The sequence below is a fragment of the Hermetia illucens genome, chromosome 3 (genome assembly GCF_905115235.1).
Source record: "Hermetia illucens chromosome 3, iHerIll2.2.curated.20191125, whole genome shotgun sequence".
Classification (NCBI taxonomy): Eukaryota; Metazoa; Arthropoda; class Insecta; order Diptera; family Stratiomyidae; genus Hermetia; species Hermetia illucens.
This window is the reverse complement of record NC_051851.1, coordinates 56,524,584-56,540,073: the sequence shown is the minus strand read 5'-3', so window position 1 is coordinate 56,540,073 and position 15,490 is coordinate 56,524,584. Positions and strand designations below refer to the sequence as shown.

Here is a 15,490-nt window from a genome sequence, read left to right as displayed (position 1 = left end):
AAAGGAAATTGACGATAGTGATATACGTGGTGCGGTGCGAGCTTGTCTGCCCGTCGATCACGAGGACTGGGGTTCGAGCCCGCGCAAAGACGCATTTTTTATCAACATTTTAAACCTTGAATTCTGTTCGTATAGTGCTGCGTATAACTTATTGATACTCATTCAGCAGAATTCCATTTCCACCCTGGGTTTGAATCCCACTAAAAACGAAATTTGAATTTTCTATTCGTCAAGAATTACAGCTTATTATCTTCACAAACACTATGGAATGCAGTGCTACGGTAGGTAACTTGCTTGATTTGTTTTGATTAGTAGATTATTTAAAAAAAAATGGAAGGAGAAAATAAACAACTCGGAGAAGAGACATCCGCCCGGACGTTGGATGTTAACACAACATCCAGCCTGGTCCCCACTAGTAAGGGCGTCGGCGAGAAGACGCCACTGGTAAATATTGGAGGCGACCCATTTAAGAGGAGCAGTAGAGTCATGCGATCCCCGGCAGCAAAGCACGACAATGCTGACAAAATTAGCCAACGCGCCTCGATTAAGGATGCGAGTAGTGAGCCGGAGGCGATAACTAAGCTAGGGGCAATGATAAAAAACCTCATGGAGTATGTAAACGCTCGGCATAATGTCCATCACGCGATTAAAGACCAAGTGCGTGCTATTAGAGCTGCGTATCTTGAAGTACGAGAAGAACTAAAACAAAGTAGTGAAGGGAAGAAACAGGGAGAAACTGCAGCACTGCAGTCAACGCCTAGAGTGCTGCTTCCATCTAGGGGCAGCCCCTTCACTATTAAGGAAACTCCGGAGCTCCGTAAAAGACCGAGAGAGTCTAATGGGGAACCAGAATCTCCTCGACGTAGCCAAAAACGCAAAATGGAGAAAACGCCTCCACGGCAACTTCGCGAAAGACTACCAGAGCCTACGGCGAAAGACGGTAACTCCAATCAAGGTTCCACTTGGACTAAGGTGGAAAAGAAGAAAAAGCTGCAGAAGAGAAGCAGGCCCGATGCGCTAATAATAACAAAAACAAGTGAGCTTACGTACGCTGATATTCTGCGCAAGGTCAAAACAGACACCTCGTTAATGGAGCTAGGTGAAAGTGTGAACCGCATAAGGCGAACACAGAAGGGCGACCTATTGCTGGAATTCAAACCAGGCGAAAACAAGTCAGAAGACTTGCAGAAAAAAATCGAGTCGTCACTGGGTGAGGCAGCAGAAGTGAAGCTCAGTCAAAATCGTGTGGTCATTGAGTGTAAAGACTTGGACGAGATCACAACGAAGGACGAAATTTGTCAAGCGCTACGATCCCAGTTGGGAATACAGTCGGTCCAGGAGCGAGATATTCTACGGCTGAGGAAGGCATATGGCGGCACACAAACTGCGTCCATAAGCCTAACACTTGAAGCGGCCAAAAAGGCTATCACAGCCAGTAAAGTTCGGATTGGCTGGGTCGTCTGCCGACTACGAGAGCAGATAACTCTAAAAAGATGCTTCAGGTGTTTGGAATTTGGGCACGTGGCGAAGAAATGTGCTAGCGTTCACGATAGGTCCGACCTGTGTCGTAAATGCGGAAATAAAGGCCACATTGCAAAAGCCTGCGAAGAAAAACCCAATTGTCTGTTCTGCAGGCAAATAAACGACATTGACAGCGCCCATGTCACAGGCAGCAGCACATGTCCGGTGTATAGGAAGGCGATCAACACTATGCGCAAATGAAGTTCCTACAGCTAAACCTGAACCATTGCCAAGCGGCTCAGGACCTGCTCTCCCAGACGATATTCGAAAACAAAATCGACGTTGCTATTATCTGCGAGCAGTACAAAAACCTAGACAGTGGAGTATGGGTCGCGGATAAGAGCGGAAAGGCAGCGATATGGACATGCGGAAATCGGGCCATAGAAGGAACCACCAAGATCCTCGAGAATGGCTTCACTAGAGCAAAAATAGGCGGAATATCTATTTACAGCTGTTATGCGGCTCCAAGCCTTACGACAGAGGAGTTCCATTCTTTGGTGGAGAGGCTAGTAACAGACGCACAAAACCATAGTCCTAAGATAGTGGCTGGAGATTTCAACGCATGGGCTGACGAATGGGGCAGCCGAGAAACGAACGCAAGAGGACGAATATTACTCGAAGCTCTTTCTCGTCTGAATCTTGTAGTGGCTAACACTGGAAGCGTGAACACTTTTCGTAAGAGAGAAATGGGGTCCGTGATAGATGTCACTTTTGTTAGCGATGTTTTAGCTAAGGATCTGCAGTGGTATGTCAGTGACGAATATACACATAGCGACCACCAGGCCATCATTTTTTAAATCAGACATGGAAAACGATTGAAACGGTCTCGGACGAGAGCTGAAAGGTGGGCAGCTAATAGGTTTGACGAGGAGATTTTCGTAGAGGTTCTGCAGCAAAATACAGCGCTTGAAGGAAGCGCAGAAAATAAAGCTCTGCAGATTGGCGAGAAGTTGCGACGAGCATGTGACGCATCCATGCCAAGGTATGTTGTATCACAGAAGCGAGCTCCGAACTTTTGGTGGAATTCTGAAATCGGAGAATGCCGCAAGGCCTGCCTCAAGGCCAGAAGGCGCAGTCAGCGAAATAGAAACCGATCTGGATACGAGCAATTACATGAAGAATATAAAAACGCTCGGAAGAAACTACATGTGGCCATCATGAAAAGTAAAAGCGAACACTTTAAGCGACTGTGTAATGAAGCTGATACGAACCCCTGGGGTGGCGCCTATAAAACCGTAATATCGAAAGTTAAAGGCAAACGCTCCCCACCGATCTCTTCCCCTACTCTGCTTGATGAGATAGTAACGGATCTTTTCCCGCAGAATGTGAGTACCGCTGACCTTCCCACTGTCGAGATAGACACCGCCGAAGTTCCAATGGTAAGCGAAAAGGAGGTCCTCGAAGCTGCGGATAAAATTGTTGGAAACAAAGCACCTGGCTTGGATAGCGTCCCCAATAAAGCTCTGAAGGCAGCAGTAAAAATAGCTCCAAATATGTTTGCCGAGGCGTTCACCACATGCCTTAAAGAAGGAGTATTTCCTACACAATGGAAGAAGCAGAAATTAATTCTAGTCCCCAAGCCAAACAAACCTTTGGGTGAAGCTTCGTCCTACAGGCCGATATGCCTTCTTAATAATACTGGTAAACTATTCGAACGAGTAATCTATAACAGATTAATTCGAATTGCCGAAATGGATGGCGGTCTCTCCGAAAATCAGTTCGGTTTTCGAAAGGGGAGGTCTACAACCGATGCACTTGTCCTAGTAGCTAACACAGCTAAGACCGCACTTGACGAGGGCAAATGTTGTGCAGTGATTACACTTGATGTGAAGAATGCCTTCAATTCCGCTAGATGGAGCAAGATACTTGAATCCCTAATGAACTTAGGCGTGGCGAAGTACCTGGTGCGTATTGTTGCCGACTTCCTAATCGATAGGACTCTGTGCTGCGAGTCAGATGAACGAATGAAATCCTACCAAACGACATGCGGAGTTCCACAAGGGTCTGTCCTAGGGCCACTCTTGTGGATTATTATGTATAACGGGGTACTGACCCTAGACCTTCCTACTGGTGTGGCTTCCATTGGTTTCGCGGACGATATTGGTGTGACGGTTGTTGCACGCCTTCTCGAGGAAGCCGAGCTCTATGCAAATGAAGCAGTCTATGAGATTAAATCCTGGTTAAAGAATGCTGGTCTACAGCTCGCAGAGCATAAGACGGAAGTAGTACTTATTACCAAGCGGAGAAAGTGCACTTCCATGAAGATCAAAGTTGGAACGCAAACAATTTATTCCAAGCCTGCACTTAAGTACTTAGGTGTAATGATTGACCAGAGGTTGAATTTCAGATTGCATGTGGAGGGTGCAGCAACCAAGGCATATAACATCGGAGCGCTGGTTGCGAGAATGCTACCAAATATAGGTGGCCCAAGGCCGAGCCGTCGACTCCTTATTTCAAGGGTGGTCAGTTCGATCCTACTGTATGCAGCCCCAGTATGGGCAGATGCACTGGAAAATACAATAAATAAGAAAAAGATTGGAGCTGCGTATCGCATAAGTGTACTCCGAACATGTTGCGCTTACAGAATAATTTCTACTGAAGCAGCTTGCGTGATAGCAGGAATGATCCCGATTGAGATTTTGGTGAAAGAAACACAACGACTTTACGATCGAACGTACCTCACCGGAGAATCTCCTGCCCGTCGGCGACAGTTCGCACGAGGTGAAACTGTCGCGGAATGGCAAGAGAAGTGGGACCAGTCAGAAAAAGGCCGTTGGACTCACAAAATCATATGGGATATCCGGAAATGGATCGAACGACCTCACGGCGAAGTAGGTTTCGACCTAACTCAATTCTTGAGCGGACACGGAGGCTATCGAGCATATCTGTATCGATTTGGGCGTGATGATTCGCCATATTGCCCACAGTGTGCAAACATTCCAGAGGACGCAGAACACGTCTTTTTTCACTGCCCCAGATTCGAAACCCAAAGGGCTACATTAGAAGCTACAACCGGGGAGCACTTTACACCTGAAAATATCATGGAGCTTATGGTGAAAGCCAAGGGGATATGGACCGAAGTTGAAAAAGTTACTACAGCCATCGGAAAGAAGCTTAGGCAGGAGGAAGTCATCCGAAAGAATGAACGCGAGAGGAACACGAATGTTGACATGAGCGCAGAATAAATTCTGATCCAGCCCCGCGACGTAATACCAAATGGGAGTCCCGCGGGGAGAGTGGAAGGAGAAGGAGGTGGTTTTAGTGGGTAAGAATCGCACATAACCGTGTGGCAGGAGCCTGCGGTAGCTTTTGAAGCTTTCCACCTTCCATCGGGAAAAAAAAAAAAAAAAAAAAAAAAAAAAAAAAAAAAAAAAAAAGACAGACAGACAGACGGACAGACGGACAGACAAACACCGTCTCGATTCTAATAAGGTTTTGTTTCACACAAAACCTTAATAAAAAGCAGGGCTAGCTTCGAAAATAGCTAACTGAAACCTTTCATTTTTAATGCCAGATGAATCTATTCATTTGTTATAAGAAAACAATATTCTCTACCTTTAAACTAGCTCCGGCACCAAGTTAATCAGCAATGGCCGTTAGCGAATTATAATGCATAATCCAACTTGCTCCCAATCCCTTTCAAGAATAATAAAATTAAATATGAATTCATCAATAACAATAAGTACAAAACTAATATAAATTATAAATATAAATTATCCCCACAACGGTGACCTTCTATTGGCCGAAACCCTATTCCTATTCCTGATTGTGTTCTAACTGTTACAAACTTCTGGTTATGGACGGTTTAACCAAAACAGAAACTTTGCATATAATTCTACAGAAGCATCATTGTCAGCTACCGAGTTACTTGTTGATTACATAATACTTTTTCTACAATTCAGGCTTTTGGAGAGCTCCTTCGGATCTAACGAAAACCGACGACCATTCGTTAAAATTATCACATTTATGGTTTCATAGTCATATTTTACCGAAGTCAGAATAGGTTCCTCATCGCCTAAAATTGTGAATATGGACAAAATCAATCGCATCCTTATATGAAACTAATAATTATTGCCCTCGAAATAAATAGTGACTAATACCCAAGTAGGTTTTCCCAGTATGCCCGACTATGGGTTTCTTCTATTTGACTTTGGTAGTAAATAAAAAGAAACTTTGGCTATCAGCTCTTAAAATATTGTAAAAATTACTTGAAAATATAACCCCAATTCAAAGTATCGTAAATCATAGCTCCTGTCTTGGAAATATATAATGTAATTAATTTAACAATCAATTTCCCAGAAGATTAGGTAAACAATCTAATTTTATCCGCTGACCACATCTAGCCAATTTGCCCCTTTATCTCCACGTTGGTCTATTAATCCTTACGTATAGAAATTAATATCAATTAGCTTTAATACTTTCTTAATGCATATTTTAATTACCTCTCGTGTTCACCTTCGCCTTCCTTTTCCTTTCAGCTACAACCAATCTAGTTGGAAAGTTCACCCAAAGTGTTCGCCGTATCGTTCAAGATGTTAAGGACGAAGGAGCCCCAAGTAAATTTACACTTTATAAATTTAAATTAAATTCTTTGGAAGATAATTAACTTAATCACACTTTTCATCTGTTCGCCGTGTTTGTTTTCTAGGTGGCATGAGTCGTGAAGAGGTTATCGAAACGAATGAACGTCTGAGGGCACTTCGGTTACGCCTTGAGGAGTCATACGATACCGCGAAGAAAGCTCTAGTGACACTAATGAATAAATATGGCGATTCGAAGAGTCAACGGAATATATTTAATCGTTACCCCATGCTGAAGGTTATGATTAAGGTAAATATTGCTGATTTATGGCTTCATTTTTGGGGGATAGTTTTAAGCAATGTTATCGCCGGTCATCACCACGAGACCTTCATGACAAAATAGAGAAAGTTCAACGAATAAAAAAATGTGAAAATAAATATGGAACTTAACCCAAATAGCTAAGAACAGAATCTTTCTCAACCTGATATAAACTGACCTTATCTTCGGATATTAATCTGAAAATTTACAAAAATGCAATACAAACAACCCGGAAGTTCGGCACTCTAGGTATGAAATGGTTTTGTTGATTTTTTATGTAAAAATATTTGGGTACAGGATGGTCCCATTTATACATAATTCATACAGCAATATACGTTGAATATAAACCATATTTAATTCAATGTGGTATTGACATTTAACTTCTCAGGGAGTAGTAATTTAACGAGAAAACTAACTTTGTTAATAGTAATAGGATTTACACCAAATTTTCCAGTATGGCGCTTTATATTAGTTTCTATATTATCGGATCTACGATGATCTTAAGAGGGGTTCACAGTAAATTTTCAAATTATAATAATCTACTATTGGTAACTTTATTTGAGCGGATATCACAATGGAGAATATTTTAAGGCCTAGATACCATGTGCAAGGACCACCATAATATTTTTCAAATGAGCCATTTGTAACTCACGCATTCCTCCCCTTTGCAACCAGTATCTAATATATAACTAACTGCTTCGAAAAGTACTAACCGATACCCCACATGACTATATTCGGTTGAAAAAAAAAATAATTTACGTCTATGGGGACCCTCTTCCCTTTAATTACAACCTGCAGGAATGTAATTCACCGCATATATGGGATCTTAAAGTTTCAACCTTTCTACCAAATTTCGTGTCAGTTGGTGTAACTGTTTCTAAGAAAAGTGCGTATGACAGACAGGGAGAGATTGTAATAAGGTTTCGTTTTCAACAAAAAATTAAAAATTTGATATGGGAGATACATTAGAACAGAAGACTTCAGGCTAACTAATAACATATTTGGAAAGATATTTCTCGAAGAGAGGATCGTGATTATAGTCACCTTCCGAATTGTGGAAAATTTCAACAATAACTGCTACTTATTAATCTTGTCTAGTCTTCTTATAATTCACTTAATCTAATTCAATACAAGCTTTCAGTAAAAACACCATTTATTATTAGTCAGAGAGTCAAATCCGTTTCGACGGCAAGTTGTCCAGGTTGGTAGGGAGGTATGTTCAACTGAGCAGAAGGAAAATGATGGATATTAAATACGAGGGTAGTTCAACAAGCCTTTAGAATAAAGTGTAAAAACAATTTTTTTGAATAAATTTGTTTTATTTATCAATATAATCTCCTTGGAGGTCTATACACTTGGTCAATCGTTTTTCAAGTTTTTTTTAATCCTTCAGGAAAGTGTGTGTTCCTCAAAATAAGCAGTTACAGAGGCAATGATGTCTTCGTTGTCCGTAAATCTCTGTCCACCGAGCCATTTTTCTAAGTTTGGAAATAAGAAAAAGTCACTGGGGGCTAAATCTGGTGAATACGGTGGGTGTTCGACAAATTCAAATTTTAATTCTTCAATTTTAGCCATTGAAACCAAGGACGTATGAACTCGGGCGTTGTCGTGATGAAAAGGAATTTTTTTTTTCGCCAAATGTGGTCGTTTTTTTTTTAATTTCTTCTTTCAGCTGCCCTAATAATGAGGCATAATACTTACCAGTAATTGTTTTACCCTTTTCCAAGTAGTCAATAACGATAATTCCACGGGCATCCCAAAAAACTGTAGCCATAACCTTATCAGCTGACTTTACGGTCTTCGCCTTCTTTGGAGCTGGTTCACCCGTGCCGATCCACTTTTTTGACTGCTCCTTCGTCTCAAGAGTGTAGTGGTGTATCCATATTTCATCCACTGTCACAGACCGAAGAAAAAATTCCTCAGGATTCCGACTTATGCGCGCCAAAAGAGCCTCAGAGATGACCACTCTATTTCGTTTATTGTCAGCTGAGAGCAAACGCGGCACCCATCTTGCTGACAGCTTTCTCATGCCTAATTTTTCATGTATAATTGAAAAAACTTTACCTATTGATATCCCTGTGGTCACAGCTAACTCGCGCACTTTTAATCTTCTATCCTTCAACACCATATCGTGGATTTTATTGATGATTTCGGGAGTAGTCACTTCTACGGGCCTTTCTGAACGTGGTTCGTCACTTGTTGATTTACGACCACACTTAAATTCATTTACCCAATTATAAACCGTTGCTAAAGCGGGGGCAGATGTGCCATGAACCGATTCTAAAGCATTTTTTATCTCATATGGAGTTAAGCCCTTTAAATGGAAATGTTTTATTACCGCTCTAAACTCGTTTTTTCCATTTTTTTTAACAAGCAATGTTTTTCCTCAATTGATTATAAAAATACGTAAACTCCGAAGATGTGGACTGTGACTGCACTATATATCTAGTCGGGAGTGGCGCTGACTAAAAACAGATGATTTAGGGCGATTCGCGCGCCATCCGTTGCTTATTCTAAGGACTTATTGAACTACCCTCGTATTAATTTGTTAATTATATTAATTTCGGTCAAGAGTGATGATATGATGGTTGATAATTTCCAATTAAATACAGAGCATTTCAAGTTAGAAAACCTAATGCAACCCAATTGAAATAAATACCGAAATGGAAGAGGTGAAAGACAAACTGCCAAACGGCAAGAGAATAAAGCTCTACAAAATGTCATATCGTGCTTATATCAGTTAATGCTGAAATTAGGATTTAATTTTAAAGTGTATATACTATCTGTTTAATTATTGCCAGGACATTTGTAATAACCTCCCACAAATCGGTGTTCAGAAGGGACCATCTAGATGACTATAGCCAGTTATGAGGGCAGAGCTATATTAAGAGATACATATGTATATGTTTGTGAAATACGGCGGTTCAGGTCTGCAAACAAGAAATACAGTTCCACTAATATCCCTCAATAATAACACGCCATGGATTAACTCTATCAAGAATACACTCAAGGTATACCCGACTTGGCGTAAAAGGGCGAAAAAAGAGAGCGGTCAAAGGGAACTATAGGTCCCAGAAACAAAAGTGGATTGGTACTCATAATGTAGCATAAAACCTGGGAAACGACTGCTGAACGATTCCCAACAGTTCTACTACCAAATCTTATCTCTACCTCAATGTGGTGATGACAGAGATTTTTTTCCTAATGAAAAACTGCAAACAGAGTAGGATGAATGGGACTCCTCCGCAAATAAAATGGGATAAATTCTATCTACAAGTTCGGGGCTGAATAATACTCACAACCCTACACGGAAGCATCATATTAGACGGATTCTAAAACGATAGACCCAGCAACGAAAACTGACAAATGTTTTGCCCATTTTCTCATGGAACGGGCATATTTTCTCATGGAAGGGGTGGAGGGCAACTAATCGACACCCTGCCCTAGAGTGTGGTTATACTGTCGGTCGTGGTTCAAATCTCAATGGTGGCACAGCGAGTTGTTATCGTGACTGGATGTCGAATGTCAGTCGACTCAACTGCGAATGAATACCTTCAAATCAGGGTAATAATCTCGGGCGAGCGCAATGCTGATGAAAGTGCCTCCTACAGTGTACTGTGTTGTACAGTTACGGTCTTGAATGAAGTGCTCTAACACAATTCAAGGCCCTGATCCAGTATGGATCGTTGCGCCATCGATTATTATTGTTATCGGCTTTGAGAATATAAACCACTCTGCGGTTGCGAGGCAAATTTCCAAATATCAGCCTCGAAACTGCAGAGTCGGGGAAGAATACCTTCAACAAGACAGTAGAGCGGACCCTTGAAGCCTGCCTCAGGTATGATATTAAAATCATACTTGGAGATTTTAATAGCCACACAGGGACGAAGTCCGTACTCAAGCAATAGGTCTTAAAACTACTGTTGACAACGGAATGCGGATTATTCAATTATCACCGATCTTAGCAGAAAACGGTCCACAAATATACATGGACGTGTCAAAATGGGACAATTTTCAACCGAATTGATCCCCTGCTAATCAATGATGAATGTCAGAACATATAGCGACACCAACATAGACTAGTTCAGTTATTTCGTTGGTATAGTTCTCCCTTGAGAGGCGACTTGACAGAAAGAAAAGGGAAGCCTGGGAAAGCAACCAGGTCTGTGAAGTCTCTACAAGAGAATGGACTATTCTGTAGCCTATATGGAGACGAAATTCATGAGTGATACCACGACCAGATCAGGCACAAAAAGTTTCGATGGCCGGGTCCCTTAATCTGTATAGGTGAGAATAATCCAGCCCGGAAAGTCTATAACCGCAATATCTGTGGTAAAAAGAAGACGTCGAGGAACCTGCCTCAAATGCAGCGACAGCGTAAGCCACGACGTCATACCTCGCGGCAAAAATCGGGATATCTGGAGATCCCTACTTAGGCAGACCTACACCGGATACTGGTTGCTGCTTCACGACTAAAACCTTTGACTGTTCAAAACGGGGTGTGACTAGTTTCTAAAATGCGTGCACGATTGTCAATAAAGGCACGAGAGCTGCCAACGTTGTTCCAAAAACATAAGCTGGACGCACTCTCTTCAGCTGAGAGCTAGTTCCTGATAGAATTTTTGCTATGAAATGCCGGCACAGCTTAAGACGCATTATAATTGTCCAATGTTACGCACTAACGGAGATTTCCGCAATCAAATGTGCAGTTCTTTGGCATAAGCCACGCGTCGTCCATAGAGACATTACAAGACAAGAGTTCATAAACGGCAATCTGTGCCAATTTGTTGGAATTCACTAACTTCGTTGTCAAGTTTCTGTATGCAAAATATTATATATGTGCATACAATCTATACAGACTTGTTCAATGCTTTCTCCCCTATTGACCACTTCTTGCTTCTCACCTAACACCAATCGTATGGATTTAGATGAGTCCCACATAGTGACAGAAAAGGCGACAACTCCATCGCGGGTTATGCTTAGCAATGGAACCCACTATATAAGAATGAGTGCGCCGCCAAAGAATTATCTGGCGCAGAGCAGTGGAGAAGTGCAACCTTCTCGGAAAATCGTGGGACAGTTGAAACGCCATATGTCGAATTAAGGTTCTTGAAAACCATACAAGTATGCAAGTTAAGCTTAAAACATAGATCAGGTGCGATTGGGCAGTCAACCTTAAGGCGTGTGCCACAAAAGATTTCGAAATTCCGCCATGCGGAGCTATTCAAAATAAAACACGTTAATTTTTAGATTGGAAATGACAGATGGTCAAAGGTGGTGGTGGTCAAAGGGTAGTATAGGTCCCGGGGCGAAACGTGGATTGGTACCCACGATGGAGCATAAAACCTGGGAAATGCCTGCTGAACCAACACCAACAGCTCTACTACCAAACCCTATCTCCACCTCCACGTGGTGACCGCTGGGAGCTCTTTCTTGACGAAAAGCTGCAGACGGAGAAGGATGAAGGCGAGTCTCCCGCGCCTAAAAACGGGACAAATTGTACCAACTGGTCCTCCAGGTTGGGGGTTGGGTAGGGCTGACAACTCTACACGGAAAACAACCTGTTACGAAGCCACAACAGGAGCCTCGGATAGGATGGATTTTAAAACGACGGACCCGGCAACGACAAAGGAACAACGATTTGCGCATTTTCTCATGGAACGTGCGCTCCCTGTACAGAGATGAAGCTGATAAGCAGCTAGCCGATACCCTGTCCCAATACAGGGCTGATGTAACAGCGTTGCAAGAGATGCGATGGACAGGGACCGGTTTCCTGGAGAAGAGCCACTACACCATATATTATAGCGGCCATCCAGTAAACCATGTGCTCGGAGTAGGTTTCTTAGTCAGCCAAAAAATGAAACCTGCTGTTATCGGCTTTGAAAGTATAAGCGAACGGCTATGCACTCTGCGCTTGCGAGGCAAGTTTAGAAATATAAGCCTCATAAACGTTCACGCCCCTACAGAGGAGACTGCAGAGTCGGAGAAGGATACCTTCTACGAGGCAGTAGAAAGAACCCTCGAAGCCTGTCCCAGATATGATATCAAAATCATACTTGGGGATTTTAACAGCCAAGTAGGGAAGGAGCCCGTATTCAAGCGATACGTTGGCTCCCATAGCTTACACGAAAAAACAAATGATAACGGACTGCTGACTATTCAATTAGCAGGGTCACACGAAATGGTTGTTGGAAGTACCTGGTTTGCGCGGAAAGTGGTCCACAAACATACGTGGGCCTCTCCAGACGGGACCACTTTCAAACAAATTGACCACGTGTTGATCGAACGCCGCCACCTCTCAGCCTTGATGAATGTCAGAACATATAGGGGGGCCAATATAGACTCGGATCACTATCTCGTTGGCATGGTGCTCCGAGCCCGAATAACAATACCACCTAGAATCCCCTCTGACAATCAGATGAAAGTGAACACTGAAGCCATCCACAACACAACCCTCCGCGACACCTATAAGAGGGAAATGGATGCCGCAATAACCGCAGTCAATAGAGGACCTGGAGATGAAGCATCAACTAATGATCTTCACAACCACCTGAAAAACGTTATCATGGATACGGCCACAAATATACTTGGCCCCAGCCGCAAAAGGAGTCGGAACGGCTGGTTTGACGATGAATGTAAGCTAGCAACGCAACGGAAGAATGCCGCATACCGAGTAATGTTGCATTCTTAAAGAACGCGGGCACACGCAGAGACTTATCACGAACTCCGTCGAGCGGAGAAGCGACTTCACAGACGGAAAAAGGAAGCCTGGGAGAACCAACAAGTCTGTGAACTAGAAAAGTACAGGGAGCAACCGCACCAGGCGCGCAAGTTTTACCAACTAGTCAGCAGGATGAAGCCTTATACACCTCGATGCTCATCCTGCCGAGACAAAGAGGGAAATCTGATTTCCGACAGAATGGGCATATTAGAGCGATGGGTTGAGTACTTTGATGAGCTACTGAACAACCAGAACATCGGCGAGTTGGAGGTCCCGCAAACTGAAGACGACGGACAAATACTGCTACCACCAAGTTTAGGAGAAACAGTCCGTGCAATTCATCGGCTAAAAAATCATAAGTCGTCAGGAGCCGATGGAATTACAGCCGAATTGGTTAAATATGGAGGCGACCAGTTACACCAAGTGGTTCATCAACTTGTGCTCAAGGTGTGGGACAGCGAATCAATGCCTGACGATTGGCAGCGAGGCATAATCTGTCTCATACATAAAAAGGGAGATATCACACAGTGCAGCAATTATAGAGGTATCACGTTGCTGAATACCATCTATAAGATATTCTCCACTATCTTGCTAGGCCGGATAGCCCCATACGCCCAGAACATCATTGGCCCATACCAAAGGGGCTTCACTCCAGGCAAATCAGCAACAGATCAGATTTTCTCTCTGTGGCAGGCGATGGAAAAACTGTTGGAATATGGACAACAGTTGCACCATCTGTTCATCGACTTTAAAGCCGCCTAGGATAGCATAGCCAGGGTAAAACTGTACACGGCCATAAGAGAATTCGGTATCCCGACGAAACTAGTAAGACTGACTAGGCTGACCCCGACCAATGTACGAGGCCAGATAAAAGCAGCAGGATCACTCTCAAGACCATTCGACATCAACAACGGTCTACGACAAGGGGATGCGCTATCATGCGTCCTCTTTAACCTGGCCCTCGAGAAGGTGATCCGTGATGCTGAGGTGAATGCAAGAGGTACGATCCTCTTCAAGTCCACCCAACTACTGGCCTATGCTGACGATATCGACATCATGGGAAGAACCACCCGAGACGTTCAAACTGCCTTCATTCAGATCGAGCAGGCGGCGCGAGATCTTGGGCTGCACATCAATGAAGGCAAGTCAAAATACATGGTGGCAACGTCAGCACCGAAGACGAATCAACCAACAACATCAAACCGCACTGGTCAAACACAAGCACGAACAAGAATAAGGATAGGGGAATACAACTTTGAGACCGTTGACAATTTCTCCTATCTAGGGTCGAAGATCACAACCGATAACAACTACGATGATGAAATCCGCGCACCGTTGTTGTCAGCCAACAGAGCCTACTTCAGCGTACAAAGACTGTTCCGCTCGAAACGTCTCACCATAGGGTCAAAGCTCTTACTGTACAAGACTATGATCTTGCCGGTCCTCATGTATTCCTCGGAAACTTGGGTTCTTAGCAAGAAAAATTGCGAACTCTTGGCCGCGTTCGAGAGAAGAATCCTCCGAAGAATTTTTGGCCCCCTACATGAGGATGGACGATTCCGTAGCCTACACAATGACGAAATCTATGAGCGATACCATGACCGTCCGGTTGTGGATAAAATCCGGCTCAATAGGTTACGGTGGGCGGGTCACTTAATCCGTACGGATGAAGATGATCCCACCCGGAAAGTCTATAAGGGCAATATCTATGGTAGGAAAAGAAGACGAGGCAGACCCTGCCTAAGATGGAGCGATGGCGTGGGCCAGGACGCCAGACAGCTTTTAGGGATATCGAATTGGTGGACCTCGGCGCAAAACCGGGATGTCTGAAGTTCCTTATTAAGGCAGGCCTAGACCGAATACCGGTTGTTGCGCCGTTGATGATGATGATGATGAAATGACAGATTGTTCTAGGAGCTTCCTCTGCAGGTATTGACAAGTCGTATTCGGGAAGCTCGGCACTTCAGGTATGAAAGGTTTTGTTGATTTTTTATGTAAGAATATTTCTGTACACATACATACATCATACATAGCTTGTGGTGTATATACGTTGAGTATACCCGATAAAAAATTCGACATGGTGCTAGTATTTTATCTCTTAGGGAGTAGTAATTTAACGGGAAGCGGGCACTATAACTTTGTTGATAATAGTGGGATTTACACCAAACTTCAGTATGTTAACTGCCTAATACCTAAATTAGTGATTAAGATGAACTTAACTTTGATTGAACAGATATTGTAGTGGACAGTGTTTGGGCGCCTAGATGGCATGTGCACGAACCACCACAATTTTTTCAGGTTTTTGGGTTGGGTAGTTTCTAAAAACGTGTCCTTGAAGTAATTGCCCCTTTTGGGACCCCCGCAGTCCTCCCATTCGCTACCAATGTCAAAACTAATACCTGCTTTGGA

The 15,490-nt window shown here is 43.2% G+C and overlaps 1 protein-coding gene across 1 annotated transcript in view; it reads left to right on the top strand.

Annotated features, from left to right (window-relative positions):
* Positions 1-15,490, top strand: part of LOC119651000 — a 614,818-nt gene that overhangs the window by 588,419 nt on the left and 10,909 nt on the right. Inside the window, exons 3-4 of the mRNA XM_038054287.1 lie at positions 6,000-6,077; positions 6,170-6,351. Of these exons, the coding sequence (XP_037910215.1) occupies positions 6,000-6,077; positions 6,170-6,351 (260 nt within the window). The remainder of the gene's footprint in view (positions 1-5,999; positions 6,078-6,169; positions 6,352-15,490) is intronic.